Consider the following 21607-nt stretch of genomic DNA (forward strand, 5'->3'; position numbering starts at 1 on the left):
GAACGACAGAAAGTGTAGGCTCATTCGTTGCGCAATCACAGCCATATAAGGAGAGAATGGAAAACAGAGCTTCAGAAATTCTGCTAATTCCTGGGTGATGCATCATCTTGGTTTCGCCTGTAGAATGAGTTCTGGGGCACTTACAGACAAAATCTTTGCAGATTCTGAAACTTCAGAGTGTTTTCTTTCCAAAACTGTCAAGAATATGCATAGTCGAGCATCTTTTCGTGACAAAATATCGCGCTTAAAACGGGAACGTTTTTTATCCAAAAATGAAATAGCGCCCCTAGAGCTCTAACAGGTTAAGAGCAGTTGGAGGCCACGGAAGGAATGTTGTATGTCATTGACGCTCGTTTGGAGGTTAGATAGCACAGTGTACAAGGAAAGGCCAGAAGTATACAGAATGGTGTCGTCTGCGTAGAGGTGGATCAAGGAATTGCCCGCAGCAAGAGCTGCCCGAGAATTGAACCCTGTGGCACCCCCATAGAGACTGCCAGAGGACCGGACAACATGCCCTCCGATTTGACACACTGAACTCTGTCTGCAAAGTAGTTGGTGAACCAGGCAAGGCAGTCATTAGAAAAACCGAGGCTACTGAGTCTGCCGATAAGAATATGGTGATTGACAGCGTCGAAAGCCTTGGCCAGGTTGATGAAGACGGCTGCACAGTACTGTCTTTTATCGATGGCGATTATGATATCGTTTAGTACCTTGAGCGTGGCTGAGGTGCACCCGTGACCGGCTCGGAAACCAGATTGCACAGCGGAGAAGGTACGGTGGGATTCGAGATGGTCAGTGATCTGTTTGTTGACTTGGCTTTCGAAGACCTTAGATAGGCAGGGCAGGATGGATATAGGTCTGTAACAGTTTGGGTCCAGGGTGTCTCCCCCTTTGAAGAGGGAGATGACTGCGGCAGCTTTCCAATCCTTGGGGATCTCAGACGATATGAAAGAGAGGTTGAACAGGCTGGTAATAGGGGTTGCGACAATGGTGGCGGATAGTTTCAGAAATAGGGTCCAGATTGTACAGGTCCAGGTTTTGCAGCTAGCCTCAGTGCAGTGGACAGCTGGGAGGAGGTGCTCTTGTTCTCCATGGACTTTACAGTGTCCCGGAACTTTTTGGAGTTAGAGCTACAGGATGCAAATTTCTGCTTGAAGAAGCTGGCCTTTGCTTTCCTGACTGACTGACTGCGTGTATTGGTTCTTAACTTCCCTGAACAGTTGCATATCGCGGGGACTATTCGATGCTATTGCAGTCCGCCACAGGATGTTTTTGTGCTGGTCATGCACCAGTGCACCAGTCCCTCCGGCAGCAAAGCACCCCCACATGATGCTGCCATGCTGCCAGGACTCGTTTTACTGTGGATATAGACACTTATGTACCTGTTTCCTCCATCTTCACAAGGTCCTTTGCTGTTGTGCTGGGATTGATTTGCACCTTTCGCACCAAAGAACGTTCATCTCTAGGAGACCGAACGCGTCTCCTTCCTGAGTGGTATAATGGCTGTGTGGTCCAATGGTGTTTAAACTTGCGTACTATTATTTGTACAGATGAACGTGGTACCTTCAGGCGTTTGGAAATTCATCCCACGGATGAACCAGACTTGTGGAGACTGCCTGAAATGTTTGACCCAAGTTAATCAATTTAAAGGCAATACTACCAAATACTAATTGCGTGTATGTAAACTTCTGACCCACTTGGAATGTGATGAAAGAAATAAACTCTCAACTATTATTCTGACATTTCACATTCTTAAAATGAAGTGGTGATCCTAACTGACCTAAGCCAGGGAATTTTTACTAGGATTAAATGTCAGGAATTGTGAAAGCCAAATACATTTATCAGTTTAAGGTGTTTGTAAACTTCCGACTTCAACTGTACATACTGGCCAAGGGATGGTTAGGACTGAAGTCCTTCTTCGTCTATAATGCCTATTCGTCGGTAATGTCTACGACTGCGTCCCAATTTGCAGCTTATTCCCTATGTAGTGCACTACTTTTGCCAGAAGGTGTGCACTATAAAGTGAATAGGCTGCCATTTGGGACGTAACCTATACCTCCACTCTGGTGTATCAATAACAAGGCTCATTGTCTCCCAACAATAATTGAAGTCTGCTGCCTATCCTATACTGTATTAATAATTCATACTGTGGGTGCTGAGAATATATTAGCCTATATCAGGCTGGCTCTTTATGGAGTTTCATGCACACACCAGGGTTAGTCTCAATTTGAATTGAAGGCAGTCACTTCAGGAAATTATTTAAATTTAACATTCAGAAATGTAAAAACGTTTAAAATAAATTGCTTCTGCTTTATTGAGAAGTCATTAAGTGGAATTTACATTTTTTGTATACTATCTGAATTGACTGCAAACAAACCGTTAACTACAGACAGTGTGATTCCACTCACTCAGATAATTTCCAAACCAGGTCATCTACCCTTGTTTTTAAGTCCTCTCTACACTTGCCGTCAGAGCGGTGTGGCAGCAGAGACAAACGAGGCAGCACTCTCCTAAGGGGAGAGTAATGTCACTCGTCTCAGCTTGGCTGATCTGAGAGTAATTGGGGATGACACTCTGTCACCATGCAGGATGGGTGTGCTGAGGCACTGTACTGGAGGACTCTGGGGGAAATACCCCGTAGGCCCGAGTGACAATGTTTTTTAGTGCTGCTCTTCACTTAGAATTGCATTTTATGAAAAACATAATTTGGCTCAATAAATAGATGTTTAGATATTATTTATTGAACCATTATTTTTAGTTCAGTAAGATAAAATCAGTTTTGCAAGAGACACTTGTACAATTTCTTCACGCTTATAGCTTGAATTAAAAGCCTACAGCACCCCAGATCAGACGGCAGATCAGACAGTAGATTTGAAGTGGGATGATGGTTCTACTTTGCCTACAGAGGTAACGACACTGTTGTTATTTTCAGTCTGGGTCCAGATGAGATGGAGATTCTCCTACAGTTCATGTATGGTGCCATAATAGACCTACCACCCAGAGCCAGTGCCAGGTATGTACCTTAAAAAATGTGAAGTTGTATCCAAACATACTGTCAGGTAGACATATACAGTGCATTCTGGAAGTATTCAGACCCTTTCCCTTTTTCAACTTTTTGTTACGTTTCAGCCTTGTTCTAAAATGTATTAAATACATTTTTTTACTCATCAAACGACTCACTATACCCCATAATGACAAAACTTATTTACATAAGTATTCAGACCCTTTGCAATGAGACTCAAAATTGAGTTTAGGTGCATCCTGTTTCCATTGATCATCCTTGAGATGTTTCTACTTGATTGGAGTCGACCTATGGTAAATTCAATTGATTGGACATGATTTGGAAAGGCACACACCAGTCTATATAAGTTGACAGTGCATGTCAGAGGAAAAACCAAGCCATGAGATCAAAGGAATTGTTTGTAGAGCTCCGAGACAGGATTGTGTCGAGGCGAAGATCTGGGGAAGGGTACCAAAAAATGTCTGCAGCATTGAAGGTCCCCAAGAACAAAATGGTCTCCATCATTCTTAAATGGAAGAAATTTGGAACCACCAAGACTCTTCTTAGAGCTGGCCGCCCGGCCAAACTGAACAATCGGGGGAGAAGGGCCTTGGTCAACAACCCGATGGTCACTCTGAATGGGAGAAACTCCCCAAATACAGGTGTGCCAAGCTTGTAGCATCATACCCAAGAAGACTCGAGGCTGTAATTACTGCCAAAGGTTCTTCTACAAAGTACTGAGTAAAGGGTCTGAATACTTATGTAAATGTGATAGTTTGTCATTATGGAGGTATTGTGTGTAGATTGATGAGCGGGAAAAAACAATTTAATACGTTTTAGGATAAGGCTGCAACGTAACAAAATGTGGAAAAAGACAAGGTGTTGGAATATTTTCTGAATGCACTGTATACTTCTTACACACTTTGTTTGCATTGCATATATCTCTCTGAATTAAATTGAAATGTTTTGAAAATCAGGTTAAAAATAATATGTTTACCATTTTGTTAATTTGGTATGAAAATAACATTTCTTTAAAATGAATCTGTAATCGAAGGTTAATCAAAATGATCACCACTGTACATGGTTCTCCCTTTTATTGCAACTTTTACCACTATTTTCAGTACTGATCCATTTAGTGGGGTGATAAAGAATTCAGTTAAATATTTCAAATAATCTTGATTGTTCTCTGTAAAATGTTCAATGTTGATTGCATGAATCTGAAACTTCATTGATTGATTGAAGTATTTGTGCATCTAATTAATTATGTTGTTAGATGTTTAAATTATCATTATTTTTTGGGCAAAACCCCAGGCGTTTCCGTGTCAAGTGTCAATCATAGAGAGAAATAGAGGACTGTAGATAGAAATACTCGTTTTGGTATAGACATTGCTATTAAGGGTTTCCACCATTTAAAAGTAGTCCAAGTGGGTGTGGATTCCTATGGGTCGGGAGTGATCAGCCAATTATCAGAGAGCATTATCTTCTTCAAATTGGCAGGGTTCATATGGTTTCATATGGTTATGAAAATACAAAAATTGTGTTTTCCTGGCCTGGAAAAGTTTTGGAAAATGATCATATCCTGAAAGTTTTTGGAAAAGTCATGGAAATGTATTTAGTAATTTCTGTTAATATAATTTATTTAGGCACCGTTTTTAGATATTTTATCAATCAAATAAAAATCAGCCAGGATCGGAATGACACTAGCACGTCTGTGTTTGTGCGCATCGCATGCATGTGTGTGAGACAAGTGTGCCGTTGCTCAAGGAGCGAGAGACAGTTAGATGTTGCAGCTGCAGGTAGGCCTGGCCTATAAAATATAATTTACGATAGACTAATAATTAGTTAGCCAATTCAAAACATATCTTGTACCCTCTTGTTAACTGTTTACCTATTATTAGCATGTATTAATGTTTTCGTTATGTCCCAAAAACATACCACATTATGCATACTTTTTACATCGAGAAGTACATCGAGATGCGCCAATTGTTGGTCATGGAAATTTGGTGAAAAGTCATGTAGAAGTTATGAAATTCCCATCTGTCAAAATGTGTATTAACCCTGAATTGGGTTGCATATGGTTTGTAAACCAAAGACTAAAATAATATCCAGGAGCCAAGACCATGTTTATACCAGGACATTGGTCCCAAGATCCAGACCCAGTGAGTTGAGACCATGACCAAGGGCCCTTTCTTAAATTGTAAGAACCTCAAGTGGAGTAAACTCGAGTACAGTTCAGTAGAGTACAGTATAATAGAGTAGGGTATAGTAGATAACAGAACAGTAGAATAGGGTACAGTAGAGCACATTATAGACAGTGTTTGGGCTGTTGGAGGGTTGCAGCCCCCCTGCTGGCTATGCATCTCAATACTTTTTCCTTAAGTGTGCACTTTTCCACTACCCACATGGTGGTCCACTGTAGGTGGAACCACAACACCACCTCACCTGTCCCTCTCTCCGTTAGAACCACAACACCACCTCACCTGTCACTCTCTCCCAGTTAGAACCACAACACCACCTCACCTGTCACTCTCTCCCAGTTAGAACCACAACACCACCTCACCTGTCACTCTCTCCCAGTTAGAACCACAACCCAACCTCACCCAGCCCTCTCTTCCAGTCAGAACCACAACCTAACCTCACCCAGCCCTCTCTTCCATTCAGAACCACAACCTAACCTCACCCAGCCCTCTCTCCCAGTCAGAACCACAACCCAACCTCACCCAGCCCTCTCTCCCAGTCAGAACCACAACCCAACCTCACCCAGCCCTCTCTCCCAGTCAGAACCACAACCCAACCTCACCCAGCCCTCTCTTCCAGTCAGAACCACAACCTAACCTCACCCAGCCCTCTCTCCCAAGCAGAAGCACAACACCACCTCGCCCCTGTCTCCGTCAGAACCACAACCCAACCTCACCCAGTCCTCTCTCCCAGTCAGAACCACAACCTCACCCAGCCTTCTCTCCCAGTCAGAACCACAACACCACCTCAACCGGCCCTCTCGCCTCTCTCCCAGTCAGGTCGTGTTGGCAGCAGACATGTTGGGTCTGGAGGGACTGAAGGACGTGGTGGAGATGGTGCTGACCAGAGACTACTGCCGCTTCTTCCCCAAGGTAGGTTTCTGAATGTGAGGGAAAACGTCTGACATGTCTGTTTGGCAGGCCAATTTAGCCGACTTGTTTTTGTCTTAATGTCTTAATGCAGTATTGTGTGAAGCACGCAAACACACACACACAAAATCAAATGTTATTGTCATATACACACGATAGGTGTTGTTTTTTACAGGGTCAGCCATAGTAATACGACACCCCTGGAGCAAATTAGGGTTAAGTGCCTTAGTCAAGGCACTAAGACACACCTACAGATTTTTCACCTTGACCGCTTGGGTATTCGAACCAGCAACTTTTCAGTTACTGGCCCAACTCTCTAACTGCTTGGCTACCTGCTGCTACACACGCACACATACACAATAAAAATAAAAAATATTTATATTTTTACATGGCTCTCTTGTGGAGTGTTTTAGCTCTTCCTACCATTGCAGTGCTTCTCTGATCTGCCCTAGCTTGGTCCCAGATCTGTTTGTGCTCTCTTGCCACACTTCACAGGAGTTGCATATACAGCTAAAACAGATCTGGGACCAGCCTAGATCAGTGCTACATCTCCAGAGAGCTCGCTGTAGTCTCATACCAGTCTGCGTCAGGAGGAAAGCCATGTGTATGAACACATTTAGCTGTTTTGGTACTGTTTTGTATCTCACGGGCATTCCTGCACCCTTAAAACAATGTCCCGCTGTGTTCCGGTTCTCTGAACAGCCTCTGTTTCATTACTCTTACCTCATCATGTGCCCAGATACAGTTCATATGGGGTGTTCCGTTCTGCCCACTGCGACAGGCAGCTTCACTTTACCCCGCAGCAGGCACAGAGAGAACTCTCTTTTTGATCTATTTTCACTCCTATTACAAAACAGTATTCCTGTGACCAGTGTACGACGTTACTCATCTGTGTGTCAACCGCAAACAGTGTAGATGTGTTTTTGTACCTTTTAGTTTATTAAGGCTTTTATTCGAGATCCTTCACTTGCAAGTACCTTTATAATCCATGTCCAATTGAAAATACGGCCTATCATTAAAAGTCCCGTCACTTAGACATGTTCGTTTTCCCTTTTATTCTTACTGCAGCCTATAGATGGGGTTCAGAAAACCATCCTCGAGTGCCTCTCCCTCACCCACACCCTTGGACTCCAGAGCCTCCACAGCTTGTGTATGAGGTGAGTGTGTGTGTGTGTGTGTATGGAGCATTTTAGAGTGTATTTCTATGGGACATTATATTTTAGTTAGGTACTGTCAGTTTGACAGATTTTTATCGACGAGGTTGGGGTCAATTCCATTGCAATTCAGTCACTTCAGGAAGTAAATTGATTGGAAAATGAATAAAAATGGACCCCAAGCCTGTTTATCACCTTCAACATCTGTAGTTGTATAAGAAGGGTTTGGCTTAATCTGCATAATCCAGAGCACAATAGATGGAGGAACAGGGTCAACATAAGGTCACCATGTTATGTAGGTCACAATCTATGTAATAGCTGTGCAAAAGTCCCTGAAAACTTCACTTAAATTGCACTAATGCCAGAAACAGTCACCCCTCAGGCAGTGGTATGAATAATGATGGCCTTGATAGTGTTTATGTCTGGTCATTCAGGGCTAACTCTGACATCACCATCTGTGTGTGGATTCCATCTGGCAGTAAGATACAGACATAAAACAACTCAAACGTGGTGCGTGGGCTGAGCCGTGCTGCCTGCCTTCTGCTCCGCTGAGGGGAAAGCTTTTGATGAGTTGTGTGTGTTAGGGGTGTGACGTTTTAAACGAATTTGGGATCGTTAACATTGCAAATACAACTAAACCGAAACTCACACTTTTCTATTAAATGTTTTGATATCACAGTGCAGTTATCACAAAACTACCATTAATAGGTCCCAATCATCATCCAAAAGGCAAAGGTATTTTTTTTATTTTTTAAATACCTAATGTAACAATGCTGTAAGTAGGAGGAGATGTCCAGTAAAATGTAAAAGCTGCATAAAAATAGAAATGCAACATGCAAACTTTTTCAACGGTTTTATTTAGTTACAGTTAATAGAAGGAAATCAGTCCATTTAAATAAATGTATTAGGCCCTTATCTATAGATTTCACGTGACAGGGAATACAGATATGCATTTGTTGGTCACAGATACTTTAAAAAAAGGGTAAGGGCTTGGATCAGAAAACCAGTCCGTATCTGGTGTGACCACCATTTGCCTCATGCAGCATGACACATCACCTTCGCATAGAGTTAATCGGGATGTTGATTGCGGCCTGTGGAATGTTGTTCCACTCCTCTTCAACGGCTGTGTGAAGTTGCTGGGTATTGGCAGGAACTGGAAAACGCTGTCGTACACGTTGATCCAGAGCATCCCAAACATGCTCAATGGGTGTCATGTCTGGTGAATATGCAGGCCATGGAAGAACTGGGACATTTTCAGCTTCCAGGAATTGTATACAGATCCTTGCGACATGGGGCTGTGCATGATCATGCTGAAACATGAGATGATGGTGACGGAAGAATAGCACGACAATGGGCCTCAGGATCTCGTCACGGTATAAAGCGCTCTGCACGACATCGTTGTTAAGTTGGAAAAATGTCAGAGGGCGACTTGGAGGCGACAGCAGCTAAGTCCTGTATGGCAATACTTTGAGAAGGTAATGAAATTCAAATTTTGCGAGGTGGAATTGAGCTACAGTGGCAATACAGGTCCAATGCTAAAAGAGCGGCACTGTGAGATCCAAACCATTGCTGGCAGCAGTGTGATAAGGGACAGAGTGAGAAAATCACAGCTCTGACTACAGAAATGGTTGCAGTTGTCATGCAGCCATTGTCAAAGGTATAGAATGTTGGCTTCAATGCCCTGATGGCATATCTAGAACCAGACTACAAAATCCCATCTAAAAAAAAAATTGACGGCCGGATGGAGAAATGATTGCTCTGCAAGTACAAAGCGCAAGCTCTCAAATAATCAGATTTGCATCACTGCTACGAGCCATCACATTGACAAGAAGTCGGACATGAAGTACGTACTGACAATTGAGAACATGAAGGAGAAGCACAAAACAGAGAACCTAAAACAGCATTAATACCATTGTTGCTGAGTGGGTGGGGGACAGCAGTAAGGTGAGCGCCGTCTGTTAGGGTTTTCTCTTGTTACCACAGCCACAAAGTCAAGATTGTTTTCATTTATTTTTACATAGCCAAACATGAGGCCTCCCGGGTGGCGCAGTGGTTAAGGGCGCTGTACTGCAGCGCCAGCTGTGCCATCAGAGTCCCTGGGTTCGCGCCGTGCAGTGCGCGCTAGCCAAGGTTGCCAGGTGCATGGTGTTTCCTCCGACGCATTGGTGCGGTTGGCTTCCGGGTTGGATGCGCGCTGTGTTAAGAAGCAGTACGGCTGGTTGGGTTGTGTATTGGATGACTTTCAACCTTCGTCTCTCCCGAGCCCGTACGGGAGTTGTAGCGATGAGACAAGATAGTAGCTACTACAACAATTGGATACCACGAAATTGGGGAGAAAAAGGGGTAAAAATTCAACAACAAAAAAAAGAAAAACATATAGCAGTGGTTATTGTTATAAGGTTATTGTTAGGGTTAAAATCACATTTTAAGTATAGAAATTGTAGAAATAGGCTTTATGACTTTGTGGCTAGTGACGACTGGTAGGTACGTAGCCAGGACTGTGGTAGATTGAACTGCATTGCCTCCTAGTGGTCATATGCAGAACCATATCTGGATTGGGAATTCACGTCATTTTATTTTTATTGATTTCTTCAACGTTTAAACTATTAATAAATGTCAGTTTAAACATTAAGATTCTATTTACATTTGTCACGTCCCTTGTGTGTATGATAGTAATGCGAGCTGAACTGAGCTTATGGCCCTGGGGTGCTGCGATTCACACCCCTCAGGCCTCTGGAGCTAGCCAACCATCTCTGGCCACAACCCTGAGGGCCTGAGGCTGGGACTGAGAAAATGGGACTGAGCAACTGAGATGGCACATCATTCAGTTTCGCAACGACACTGGATCTCATCACTTCTCTCAGTGCCGCTGCCTTAACTAAAAGTTGTTTTATATTCCTAGGATGTGTTTCAAATGGCAACCTATTCCTTATAGTGCAGTACTATGAAGTGCACGATAAAGGGAATAGGGTACCATTTGGAACGTGGCCTGGGAAATTTGGGGCAGCAGGATATTGATATGTAATTGGGAGCTGTGCCATGTTTTTGGACACTTCTGGCTGCTGTTCCTTCCTAGCACCAGGACCAGTGAGGTTAATGAATGAGTCCCAAATGGCATTCGATTCGCTATATAGTGCACTATGGGCTCTGGTCAAAAGTAGTGCACTATAGGGAATAACGTGCCGTTTGGGACTCCTGCCTGTGTCTTATATAGAGTTTGGCAGCTCTCTCTGTGTGATGTCAGGCTGTATAAGTGGTTTGGTTCACGGACCTGACCCGTTTTACTGATGCAAATCACATGCTCTCTCACTGAGTCCAACAATCTCATTAATCCCCACTCACCCAGACCTTCAGCACACAGTCGCACACTGAACATCATCACACACCGTGCACAGTCACGCTGAGCCTTGCTGGATACTCTGTGGATAGTTACTGTATATCAGTGGTTTAGCGTGTACCTAGGCTTGGTCTTGTGCTTAGGGCTGCTGCTTACAGCACATGTACGACCCCCCCTGCCTGTGTGGCATCAAATCCCCGCTCCACCCAACTCAATGTTTTCTCCCCTTCGTTCATACCCGTTTCTATAAAAACACAATTCAAAGGTGTTTAACAAGCAATATGTCAGAATATGTACTGAAGTGACAGGCTCTCGAACACTCGTTTGTACTGTGTGTTACAGGTGGGTGGCTGAACACTATGTGAAGAGCTGGTCAGAGAGACACTTTGCTCTGTTGCCTTGTGAGGTCCAGAGAGCCTGTCTAAATGCTGTGACTGGAGCCATGGTGGGTTATACACACACTCATAAGTCTACACACACACACCCCAACTTCCTCACCTCAATTTCCATAGTCCTTCATGGCAGGCGTGTTCAGGAGTCCAGTATGGATACAGACAGATGTAGCAGGGTAATCCAGATTTAAAATCATTGGATTGGTCTAGTTTTGGCTGGAGGGAGTCCATGACAGGGAGTGTGCAAGTGCACAAAAGGGTAGAGAATTGGGACACAGCCCGTGTCTTTCCCTCGCCTCCCCTGGGTACACCACTCTGGAGCTCAGCCTACTACTACTTCTACTGCTGCTGCTGAGGAGGGCCTGCCTGCTGCCAAAATGTGTTGCATAATTTGGGTTTCCCCCTGCATCGATAGCCAAGTGCAGGGTCGGAAGGAACAACTGTGGTGGGACACAGTAGAGTTGATCAAAGGTGTAAATGTCTTAACAACTGTTAAAGACTGTAAACGTGTGTTTTGTCGTCCATAATATAATGAATTGTGAATTATGAATGATGAGATGCACAGTGTTTCACAAACTATGTTGTATGTGTTGAGAAATGGCTCTACGATAACAGGTCACATAAGAGCCGTAATAACTTCTTCCACAGACTGTGAATGATCAATTATGAGATAGTTGGTGAAACACTTTGTATGTGTGTATGTGGTTGTATGTGTTGTGAGAAAGAGAAGTACTGAGTATGAGAAAGGTCTCTAAAATAAGAGATCATAAGAGCTGTAACAGACTACCCAGACTATTTGCATTGCCCCCACCACCACCACCACACACACACACTCTTTAAAACCGCTGCTACTCTCTGTTGTTATCGTCTATGCATAGTCACTTTAATAACTTTACCTACATGTACATATTACCTATTACCTCAACTAACCGGTGCCCCCACACATTGACTTTGTACCGGTACCCCCTGTATATAGCCTCAGTACTGTTATTTTACTGCTGCTCTTTAATTACTTGTTACTTTTATTTATTTTTCTTATCCGTATTTTTTTTTAACTGCATTGTTGGTTAGGGGCTCGTAAGTAAGCATTCGTATTCGGCGTGTGTGACTAATACAATTTGATTTGACTAGAAATATTGTTCACTGGACTGTGTGTGTGGTTGTAAGAGGGAATGTGCATGCCTACTTCCCACCTGCTTACAGCTTGCTGCCGCTGGCTAGTCCTTGTGGTAAACCGGGAAGCAGCTCTGTGCGTAAGCCTCCTCTTGCCACTACACAGCCTCTCCTTCACCAAAACTTCTACCAGGCCTTCCTCGTGACAACACAGTAACTGGGTGTCTCTGCAGTCCCAGGCGAACTCGGCAGGGGTGCGGTGTGCAGGCCCACGTTATGTGGGCACGCCCTGGCATCGGCCAACCATTGTCCCGCTGCCTGTGGGTAAGTCTCTGGGAAGGCGAAGGCTAGGGGAGTTCACCTTGAGAGAAAAACAACGTGCTGGCGGCGCACGACAGGCGCTCCCCCGGAAAATTGGAGCTCCGGTAGCCTCCTGCAACTGTGAAAGGGTGCCTGTCGTCCTGGGTGTCCCCCTTGCCACTGGATTCCTCCCTGTCACATTGAAGACGTGCTGTTGGGACATGCACTCTAACCTCTGCACAGGTATCCACCTCTACCTTGGTGGTGGTGGTGGGGGGGGGGGGGGGGGGGGGGTTGTGAGGTAGAGCGAAAGAGCTCATAAGAGCTCTGATAAAAATAGTTCCCCAGAGATGTAATGTTTTATTGTTCCATCCAGACTGTACAGAGCGCTGGGCTTCTGCTGGGTGTGTTGTGATGTGAAGGAGAGAAATACAAAAGTCTCTCAAATAAGACATAACCGTTAATAATCCTGTTCTATCCAGACTGTACAGAACACGGTGACTCTGCTGTGTGGCAGTGAGCAGTTGCTGGGCAGTCTCCCGGAGGTCAAGTGGGCTAAACAGACAGTGTTGCTGGCTACAGAGCTGCAGGACCAGTGTCTGTCTGTCATTGTCACAAACCTGGCCCAGGTCTCACACACGCAGGCCTTCCACAGCCTACGACGGGTAAGGGAAGACGCACTCATGACAGACACAGGACATGTGGCGGATACACACACCTACACACAACATACACAGAGACTCACAGCCAATTATAAACTGATTCATTTGATCAGTTGTAGATGGTTCATTGTTACTTATTAAATGAGGCTAATGCTATGCACAAAAACTTCATAGTAAACATCCCGCTGGACGCTGAGGCAGTTCTAGATGCAGAGTCACAGTCCAAGAGGTTTGCACTCGTATCATTGGTGTCTGCATACATCATGTAAATGGTCTATTTCATTCTGTGGGTGTCTGTCCTCAATGTGCCAACCCACTGTGTCTGACTCTGCCCTGATAGAAATACGCATTCCAATCCCAATCATTCCACCCTGTTATCACAGATACAGAGCTATACAGCAGTGGTGACAACGGGTTTCCTGAAGGATTATCCTCATCAGCCTCTCTGAAATTGGTCTGATTTCAGTTCATGTATTAGCATGGGAGTCTGAGATGTAATTATAATCCATCCTAATGTGTTTGAGCTGTGTAGTGGTCAGTGTACTACAGTGTAGCAATTGTTCTGTACTACAGTGAAATAACCGTTTGGTTGTAAGCAAGGGGTTTCTCAGGGTCTGGTGTGGGGTTTCTCAACTTCATTCACCTTGGGGCTTCTCCACCTCCCTTTCACATACAGTGCCTTGCGAAAGTATTCGGCCCCCTTGAACTTTGCGAACTTTTGCCACATTTCAGGCTTCAAACATAAAGATATAAAACTGTATTGTTTTGTGAAGAATCAACAACAAGTGGGACACAATCATGAAGTGGAACGACATTTATTGGATATTTCAAACTTTTTTAACAAATCAAAAACTGAAAAATTGGGCGTGCAAAATTAATCAGCCCCTTTACTTTCAGTGCAGCAAACTCTCTCCAGAAGTTCAGTGAGGATCTCTGAATGATCCAATGTTGACCTAAATGACTAATGATGATAAATACAATCCACCTGTGTGTAATCAAGTCTCCGTATAAATGCACCTGCACTGTGATAGTCTCAGAGGTCCGTTAAAAGCGCAGAGAGCATCATGAAGAACAAGGAAACACACCAGGCAGGTCCGAGATACTGTTGTGAAGAAGTTTAAAGCCGGATTTGGATACAAAAATATTTCCCAAGCTTTAAACATCCCAAGGAGCACTGTGCAAGCGATAATATTGAAATGGAAGGAGTATCAGACCACTGCAAATCTACCAAGACCTGGCCGTCCCTCTAAACTTTCAGCTCATACAAGGAGAAGACTGATCAGAGATGCAGCCAAGAGGCCCATGATCACTTGGATGAACTGCAGAGATCTACAGCTGAGGTGGGAGACTCTGTCCATAGGACAACAATCAGTCGTATATTGCACAAATCTGGCCTTTATGGAAGAGTGGCAAGAAGAAAGCCATTTCTTAAAGATATCCATAAAAAGTGTTGTTTAAAGTTTGCCACAAGCCACCTGGGAGACACACCAAACATGTGGAAGAAGGTGCTCTGGTCAGATGAAACCAAAATTTAACTTTTTGGCAACAATGCAAAACGTTATGTTTGGCGTAAAAGCAACACAGCTCATCACCCTGAACACACCATGCCCACTGTCAAACATGGTGGTGGCAGCATCATGGTTTGGGCCTGCTTTTCTTCAGCAGGGACAGGGAAGATGGTTAAAATTGATGGGAAGATGGATGGAGCCAAATACAGGACCATTCTGGAAGAAAACCTGATGGAGTCTGCAAAAGACCTGAGACTGGGACGGAGATTTGTCTTCCAACAAGACAATGATCCAAAACATAAAGCAAAATCTACAATGGAATGGTTAAAAAATAAACATATCCAGGTGTTAGAATGGCCAAGTCAAAGTCCAGACCTGAATCCAATCGAGAATCTGTGGAAAGAACTGAAAACTGCTGTTCACAAATGCTCTCCATCCAACCTCACTGAGCTCGAGCTGTTTTGCAAGGAGGAATGGGAAAAAATTTCAGTCTCTCGATGTGCAAAACTGATAGAGACATACCCCAAGCGACTTACAGCTGTAATCGCAGCAAAAGGTGGTGCTACAAAGTATTAACTTAAGGGGGCTGAATAATTTTGCACGCCCAATTCTTCAGTTTTTGATTTGTTAAAAAAGTTTGAAATATCCAATAAATGTCGTTCCACTTCATGATTGTGTCCCACTTGTTGTTGATTCTTCACAAAAAAATACAGTTTTATATCTTTATGTTTGAAGCCTGAAATGTGGCAAAAGGTCGCAAAGTTCAAGGGGGCCGAATACTTTCGCAAGGCACTGTACATTTAGTTATATTTAAATCCTCTACTTTTACTGTGTGCTAATGAATAAAATAACGTGTGTGTGTTTTAGAGAGAGGAGTCGACGCGGGAACCGGCCCTGTTGAAGAAGCTGTGCTCAGCCATACGGGACAGGGTCACGGTGGATAACTGTTGTGACCTGTTCGCCGCTGTGGATCACCTGGCTGGGGAGGAAGACATTGAAGGAGAGACACCCATGGAGGAGAGGGTTCAGAGGGAGGAGGTGAATACTCACATTCACTCACTCACAGTCCCCCAAACAAAAATCAAGTTATTCCGATTTTGCCTTTTTTATTATTTGTTGACTAAGCATGACGAGGGTTTTCTTCCATTCCAAAGGATAATGGTGAAATGACACAGAAAGAGCTGTGAAGGGTGAACATTAAAACATTCCCTGCTATGCTCTCTGCCTCTCTCTTCCCTCTTTCACTCACACACACACACGTTGGGTGAAAGGTAGAGATTCACAGTTCCAGAGCTCCATGATTCTTGTGTAATTACTCCCAGGGGCGTAGAGGCCTGGCTGGGTTTGAGCTGCAGCCAGGGTTAGGCTGGCTGGGTTAAGTCACATGTCCTTACACAGAATATGGTAGGGTGGATTAGAGTTGGAAAGAGGGAGGGAAAGCATGTAGAGACATGGGAGTGGCCTTCTCTAATCTGCCTCTGTGTTGTGGCCAGTTGTCAGAGGGCGTGAGAGCCAGAGCGAGTGAGAGGAATGGAAAGAGGGTGGGCGTGTTAGACGGTAGTGAGCGAGGGAGGATGTGTATGTGTGTGAGGGTGGGAGAGCGAGAGGACTGAATGGAGGGAGGGTTTGTGTGAGGGAGGAAGCTCTGTTTCTTATAAACATTGAGGCGATGTGGAGGAAGAGGAGGCGGGAGCACAGCAGCAGCCTCAGCTGATGACATCATCCATTTAGCTCAAAGGAGCTCAAGTGGATTCTGCAAGAGGGAGGGAGAGAGAAAGGGGGGGTGATGGTTACCATGGTGATGGGTACTTTAAGCAGCTGCTGATTCGCTCGCTCGCGCTCTCTCTCTTTCCCCCTCCCTCTCTTCCTCCTCCTCCTCCCTCCCCTCTCTCCTTTCCTCTCTAAACCAGCCGTTCAGGCGAGAGATTGGTGCGCTGCGCGCTAGGTTGTGGACCTTCTTGCTCCAGTCATTCTACGCCGTCCGCCACACGCGGGGATGGGAGACCCTGCCCTCCAAGCACAGAGAGCGGATACTGGCAGGTAAGACAAGGGAAAACGGCCATCTTTAATCTATGGGGCTTTAGCTGTAGCTGGGAGATGATCTGATCTGTCCCTCACTGCAGAGGAGAGCCAGAGCTCTCTTCCTCTCGGCTCAGATGTGTTTGTTTGTTCTATTCAACCCAACCACATAGTGATGGTAGCCTGGTCCCAGATCTGTTTTCTGTTTGATCTTGTTTGGCATGACAATGACCATAGGAGATGACAAGCGACAGCACAAAACAGATCTGGGACCAGGCTATAGTGACAATGACCATAGGAGATGGTAAGGGACAACACAAACAGACCTGGAACCAGGCTTCAGTGATGGAACACAGGGTCTGTCTCTGTATCGTTAGAGAGGAAGGAACCAAAGCCCCCCGAGGCATATGTTGTTGCCGCTGCCTCTGGATAACATCACACAATTAATGGCTGCTTTCAGCACATCTGCAGAACAGAACAGAGCACACACAGCCACAACCTGAAGGTTCATCTATTGTTTGGGCGAGGAGGGTGCCGCCTCAGTCTCTCTCACCCCATTTTCAGCCAATCGTAATCCAGGCTAACATGGTAACTGCAGCATACTCTGCATGTTCTGTGTTGTAAAAAAAGGGGCGGGGGTGGATGCTTGAATTTCTCTCTCTTTGTGGTTTTCACACATAATTACATGCATTCTCTGAGAAACTAATGAAGTACTGCTTCGTTTTGACTGTTTAGCTTTGCGATTCATTGAAATGCCTTGCGTGAATGATTTATTGAACTTGGTTTTAGAATTCCACTGACATTCCATACTGATGGAATCTCCCTCTCTGTCTCTCACATAGAGACCCTAGTTTACACATGCATACACACGGCAAGGCACATAGAATGAATATGCATACTGGTAGTTGCATACAGTAATCTAGTCACACATGCCACATCATACACAACCACCAGACTCACACACACACACACACTTGACTACATTCCAGTGCAGCAGTTTGGTCTTGATTTGGAGCATCTCTGGGGAAATGGTAAGATAAGCTGTGAAGTCTCTTCTTGCTCGGCAGACACAGTTGACTGATGTTCCATTGATTAAATGAAAATCTCACCACATCAGGATTGTACGCGTTGTTTCACCCACTGTATCTCATTGAAATGAAAATCAGGAAGCCTGAGGTGGAATAGCCACATTGCAGTATCCTCAATGGACATGTCTTGGATTTGATATTTCAGGAACGTTGGTAAATTTGAATGTAATGGTAATTTAAACATGTTTTAAACCTTGCTTTAATGGTGTTCTCTCCTATAGCTGCTCTTGATAAAGGGGACAGTAGAAGACTTGGGAAAAAGCCTGTTTTTACCAGCTCACAGGTAATGTATGATAAAAGCTGATTTAGTCTCATTTAAAAGCAATTGTTTTATTCCTCTTTTTCGTCGTTAAATCACTTAGTCGGGTGATATGAACCCATCTATAACACCGAGAAACCTGTGTAATGATTATGATATGTGGTTGTGATACCTACTTTAGTTGAATGCACAAATTATACTCTGGATAAGAGCATCTAGATGCTAAATGACACAAATGTGGATGTAATGGCGTGATTATGATCTAGGAGGGTGGCTTTTGGTTTTTGAAAGCCTGTAATCACTTCACACATCACAGAGATGTGAATGGTGGAAAACCTAGAGCCAGCCACACACACACACACACTGGAGGCGACACGTGTGTGTGTGTGTGACGTGGGTGGCTGAGGGGCCCCGCCAACAGCAACTTGACAGATATTGTGGTGCACTACTTTTGACCAGGGCTCATAGGGCTTTGGTCCAAATTAGTGCACTATATAGGAAACAGGGTGCCATTTGGGATGCTATACTTCTGTCGCTCTGCTGACCCCGACACAGGGCTGCTGACGGCTGTCATTTCGTAATTGACACAGAAAGCAATTACCTTTTCAGCCCCTCAGTGATAAATACACAGACCTTGTGTCTTATCAGACTGATGAACTGTGACACAAGGCAGCGAGCACCTGGAAGGATGTGATGAGGGCCGGGGCTGCTTTTGTTTTACAAGCCTGAGTATACAGTATAGCTCAGTAGCTTGCAGGCATCCTCAGCAGTATTATTCAATTCTATTCAATTCCATTTCATTTGAGTAATTTAGCGGAAGTTCTTATCGCGATCAACTTAGTCATTCAGTCCATTGATTCAACTAATGTAGGTTAAATAACAACGTATCACGATCATTACAAGTAAAATATTCTTAGCCAGTATCTACAAAATCTGGCTAATCAGTTTCTAGATAGCGTGTTAATTCCAGTTTAGGTCGGACTTCCTTCTCGGTATTTAGCTGTTAAATCGAGTCCGTAGACCACTATGCCATTATTTTAAATGATGTTGTGTGATTGGAACTTTTCCATTCAAACCTCTCTCGTCTATTTTTAGCATCCAAGGGGTGTAAGATGCGCCTCAGGTCCTGCAGCTCCGTGTGAGAGCCCTCCTGTCCACAGGGCCAATCGGCTCGTCAGGAACACAGGAACAGGAAGTTGCACTACGGCTGCATCATCACCCACCATGAAGTCAGACGGGCTGGGCACGCCAGTCCTCCCAGCCACCACAGAGAGAGGGACTAACGCTACCAATCCTGGAGACAGTGACCCATCCAGGGCAAAGAACGGCAAGACCAAGCAGCCAGGCGACCACCGAAGCACCACGGCTAAAGCCAAGACTACAACCTCCGCCACAGTGCTCAACGGTACAGCTGGCCCAGGGGGGGCTAGGAAGGAGGTAGCCACTGCTAACGGTGCCAGGGGTTCCCCGACTGGAGGTAAAGGGGCTAAGGACCAGGACAGGAGGCCTAACCCTGGAGCCAGGCCCAAGACCTCTCCTCCAGGTACCACCTCCACAGCTCAGGCTAGGCCAGGGAAGCTGCAGAAGAGTACAGCAGGGAAGGGTGACTCTTTACAGGGGGCAGACAGCAGCACAGCCCACCCCGCCACCACCACCCCCTCCACATCAGGCAGTGCCTCCCCTGACAACAGCTCCGGAAGCCCACGCAACAGCAACGCCATCCCAGGTCTGGTCTAACATTCAACGTTATTAACTTGCTCCCCAGTGTGCAAAACTAGTTGAAAATACATCATAATGACGTTGTAATGACGTTCAACTTGTTTTGCCAGCTGGGTAACTGTAATTTCCAGGTTTTAACATCCAATGTTATTTACTTGCCTCCCAGATGGGGAAAAATGGTTGAAAAGACGTCATGAGGATTTTGTAATTACGTTTTAATGACGTTGTGATAATGACGCTGTAATAAAGTCATCCGAACCAGTTTTGCCAGCTGGGTTAATTCACTCATTCTTTTTTCTTATGATGACAATAATTATATTTTATGGTAGGAAGTTAGAGTATCTGAAAAATTAGCTTGACGCAGAAATAGTTGGCAGCAGGTTTTGTGGAAATAAGTAGCAGACTGATTTACATGAGTTATGCTTTAACCCTGAGGTGTTCTAGAGAGAAGGAAGAGAATACATTGAAGTAGAAACACATTATATACAGTAGTGGTGTGCATGAATATGAATCAAGAAGCACTCCTTTCTTTCATGCATATTAATCAGTTGAATGTAGAACCACATAAATAAATATCCCTATGGGTAGCACAGCCTGGCAACAGACACCCCAAAAAGCCGCAGAGCTGAAGGTCAAAACCAACATAGCTCACACACAGGGGTGAGACCAATTTATTTCTCCACACCCAGTCTGGTCCAAGCTCCCGTGGTGACGGTGTATGCTCGTTTGGAGAAGGAGGGGAGTTGTGTGGTGTGTAGACTGATAGCAACACCCTCTGTCTGTCTGGGGAACTGGGCCTCAGCCGGCCTGTCTCTCTTTTTCATACAAAAGAGAAGAAGAGAGAGTCGGAGTGCCATATGCTCTCCCTCCCCCTCCCTCTCTCTCTCTAACAAAACCAGTCATCCCTATTCACCTACTCTACTCCAGCTCTATCAGTTTTATTGGCCCTGATTATGCATTATTTTGGCTCTGGAGTACAGTACTATTATCAGCTCCTAGCCTTTAGCTTGCTGAATATGAATAAAAAAAACACTAATTGTTTGTCAGATATTGACATCCCTGTTAGCTCTCCCTAAAATGTAATCATTGGTGTACTTTGTTTGAGAATTTCTTTAGAAGAATGTGCATTTCTCCCCTCCAAAACAATGTCTGTTTATTGTTGCACTCTTCTTCCCCACTAAGCTATATAGCTAAACGAATCCTATTCCTCCTCTTAACTGCTCACTTAGAATGAGGGGTTTTCATTTTCCAACAATACATATCAGTGTTTTGGTGCAAGGTTAAAGCACACTATAACAATCCTGTGTTTTAGGTCTTAAGTCAAAAACACAGGCTAAACTTCTGACCAAATCTCCACTGACGAAACCCCCCCAGAAAACAGACACTGCAAAGACCAACAGGTAAGCAGCATTGCACCCACAATCAGAACCTCCTACTTAGATAGAAGACCATCCCTGAGAAATGGTAGAAAAAGCTCTGCTGCCCCCCACTGTTATATATTGGTAGTTGCTAGTCCATACAGAGATAGAGATGGATGAAAAAACACAGTGCTTGTTTATGCTAAGGCCTTATGAGGTTTATGAGCTTTTGTCCCTTAATGGTATCAAGCCCATAATGTATTGATTGTTGTTATTTTCCTAAATTACAATATATATATTTTTACAATTAAAAATAGCTTTCATTTCTGTGAGTGTCAGGCTTAATTTTCTGCTCTCTGGGGCTGTGTATGCTTTTGATTTGATTGTCTTTTTAATCTCCCTCAGCCCAACCAATAAGCCCAGCGCTAGAGAGGCCAATAAAGCCAAGCCTCCCTCTATAGGAAGAGCAACAACTAGAGGAACAGGAGCCAGAGCAGACACGAAGGGAAGGAGCACACCAACAGGCTCCGCTGAGAACCATGGTGCGTGCGTGTTTGTGCCAATACAAATCCTAACATCATCTCACTGTG

The 21607-nt window shown here is 44.5% G+C and overlaps 1 protein-coding gene across 7 annotated transcripts in view; it reads left to right on the top strand.

Moving 5' to 3' along the window:
* LOC110521715 (BTB/POZ domain-containing protein 8) overlaps nt 1-21607 on the top strand; it is a 44009-nt gene that overhangs the window by 15088 nt on the left and 7314 nt on the right. For all 7 annotated transcript variants that reach the window (XR_016495213.1, XM_021599512.3, XM_021599511.3 and 4 more), the window contains exons 7-17: nt 2933-3013; nt 6015-6111; nt 7177-7265; nt 10942-11044; nt 12887-13069; nt 15442-15612; nt 16485-16614; nt 17903-17964; nt 19036-19666; nt 20972-21059; nt 21423-21559. Coding sequence is in view for 6 of the 7 variants with exons in the window: in XM_021599512.3 (XP_021455187.3) it covers nt 2933-3013; nt 6015-6111; nt 7177-7265; nt 10942-11044; nt 12887-13069; nt 15442-15612; nt 16485-16614; nt 17903-17964; nt 19036-19666; nt 20972-21059; nt 21423-21559 (1772 nt within the window). In the remaining variant the exon portion in view is untranslated. The remainder of the gene's footprint in view (nt 1-2932; nt 3014-6014; nt 6112-7176; nt 7266-10941; nt 11045-12886; nt 13070-15441; nt 15613-16484; nt 16615-17902; nt 17965-19035; nt 19667-20971; nt 21060-21422; nt 21560-21607) is intronic.

The sequence above is a fragment of the Oncorhynchus mykiss genome, chromosome 4 (assembly GCF_057628025.1).
Source record: "Oncorhynchus mykiss isolate SJ-2025 chromosome 4, ASM5762802v1, whole genome shotgun sequence".
Classification (NCBI taxonomy): Eukaryota; Metazoa; Chordata; class Actinopteri; order Salmoniformes; family Salmonidae; genus Oncorhynchus; species Oncorhynchus mykiss.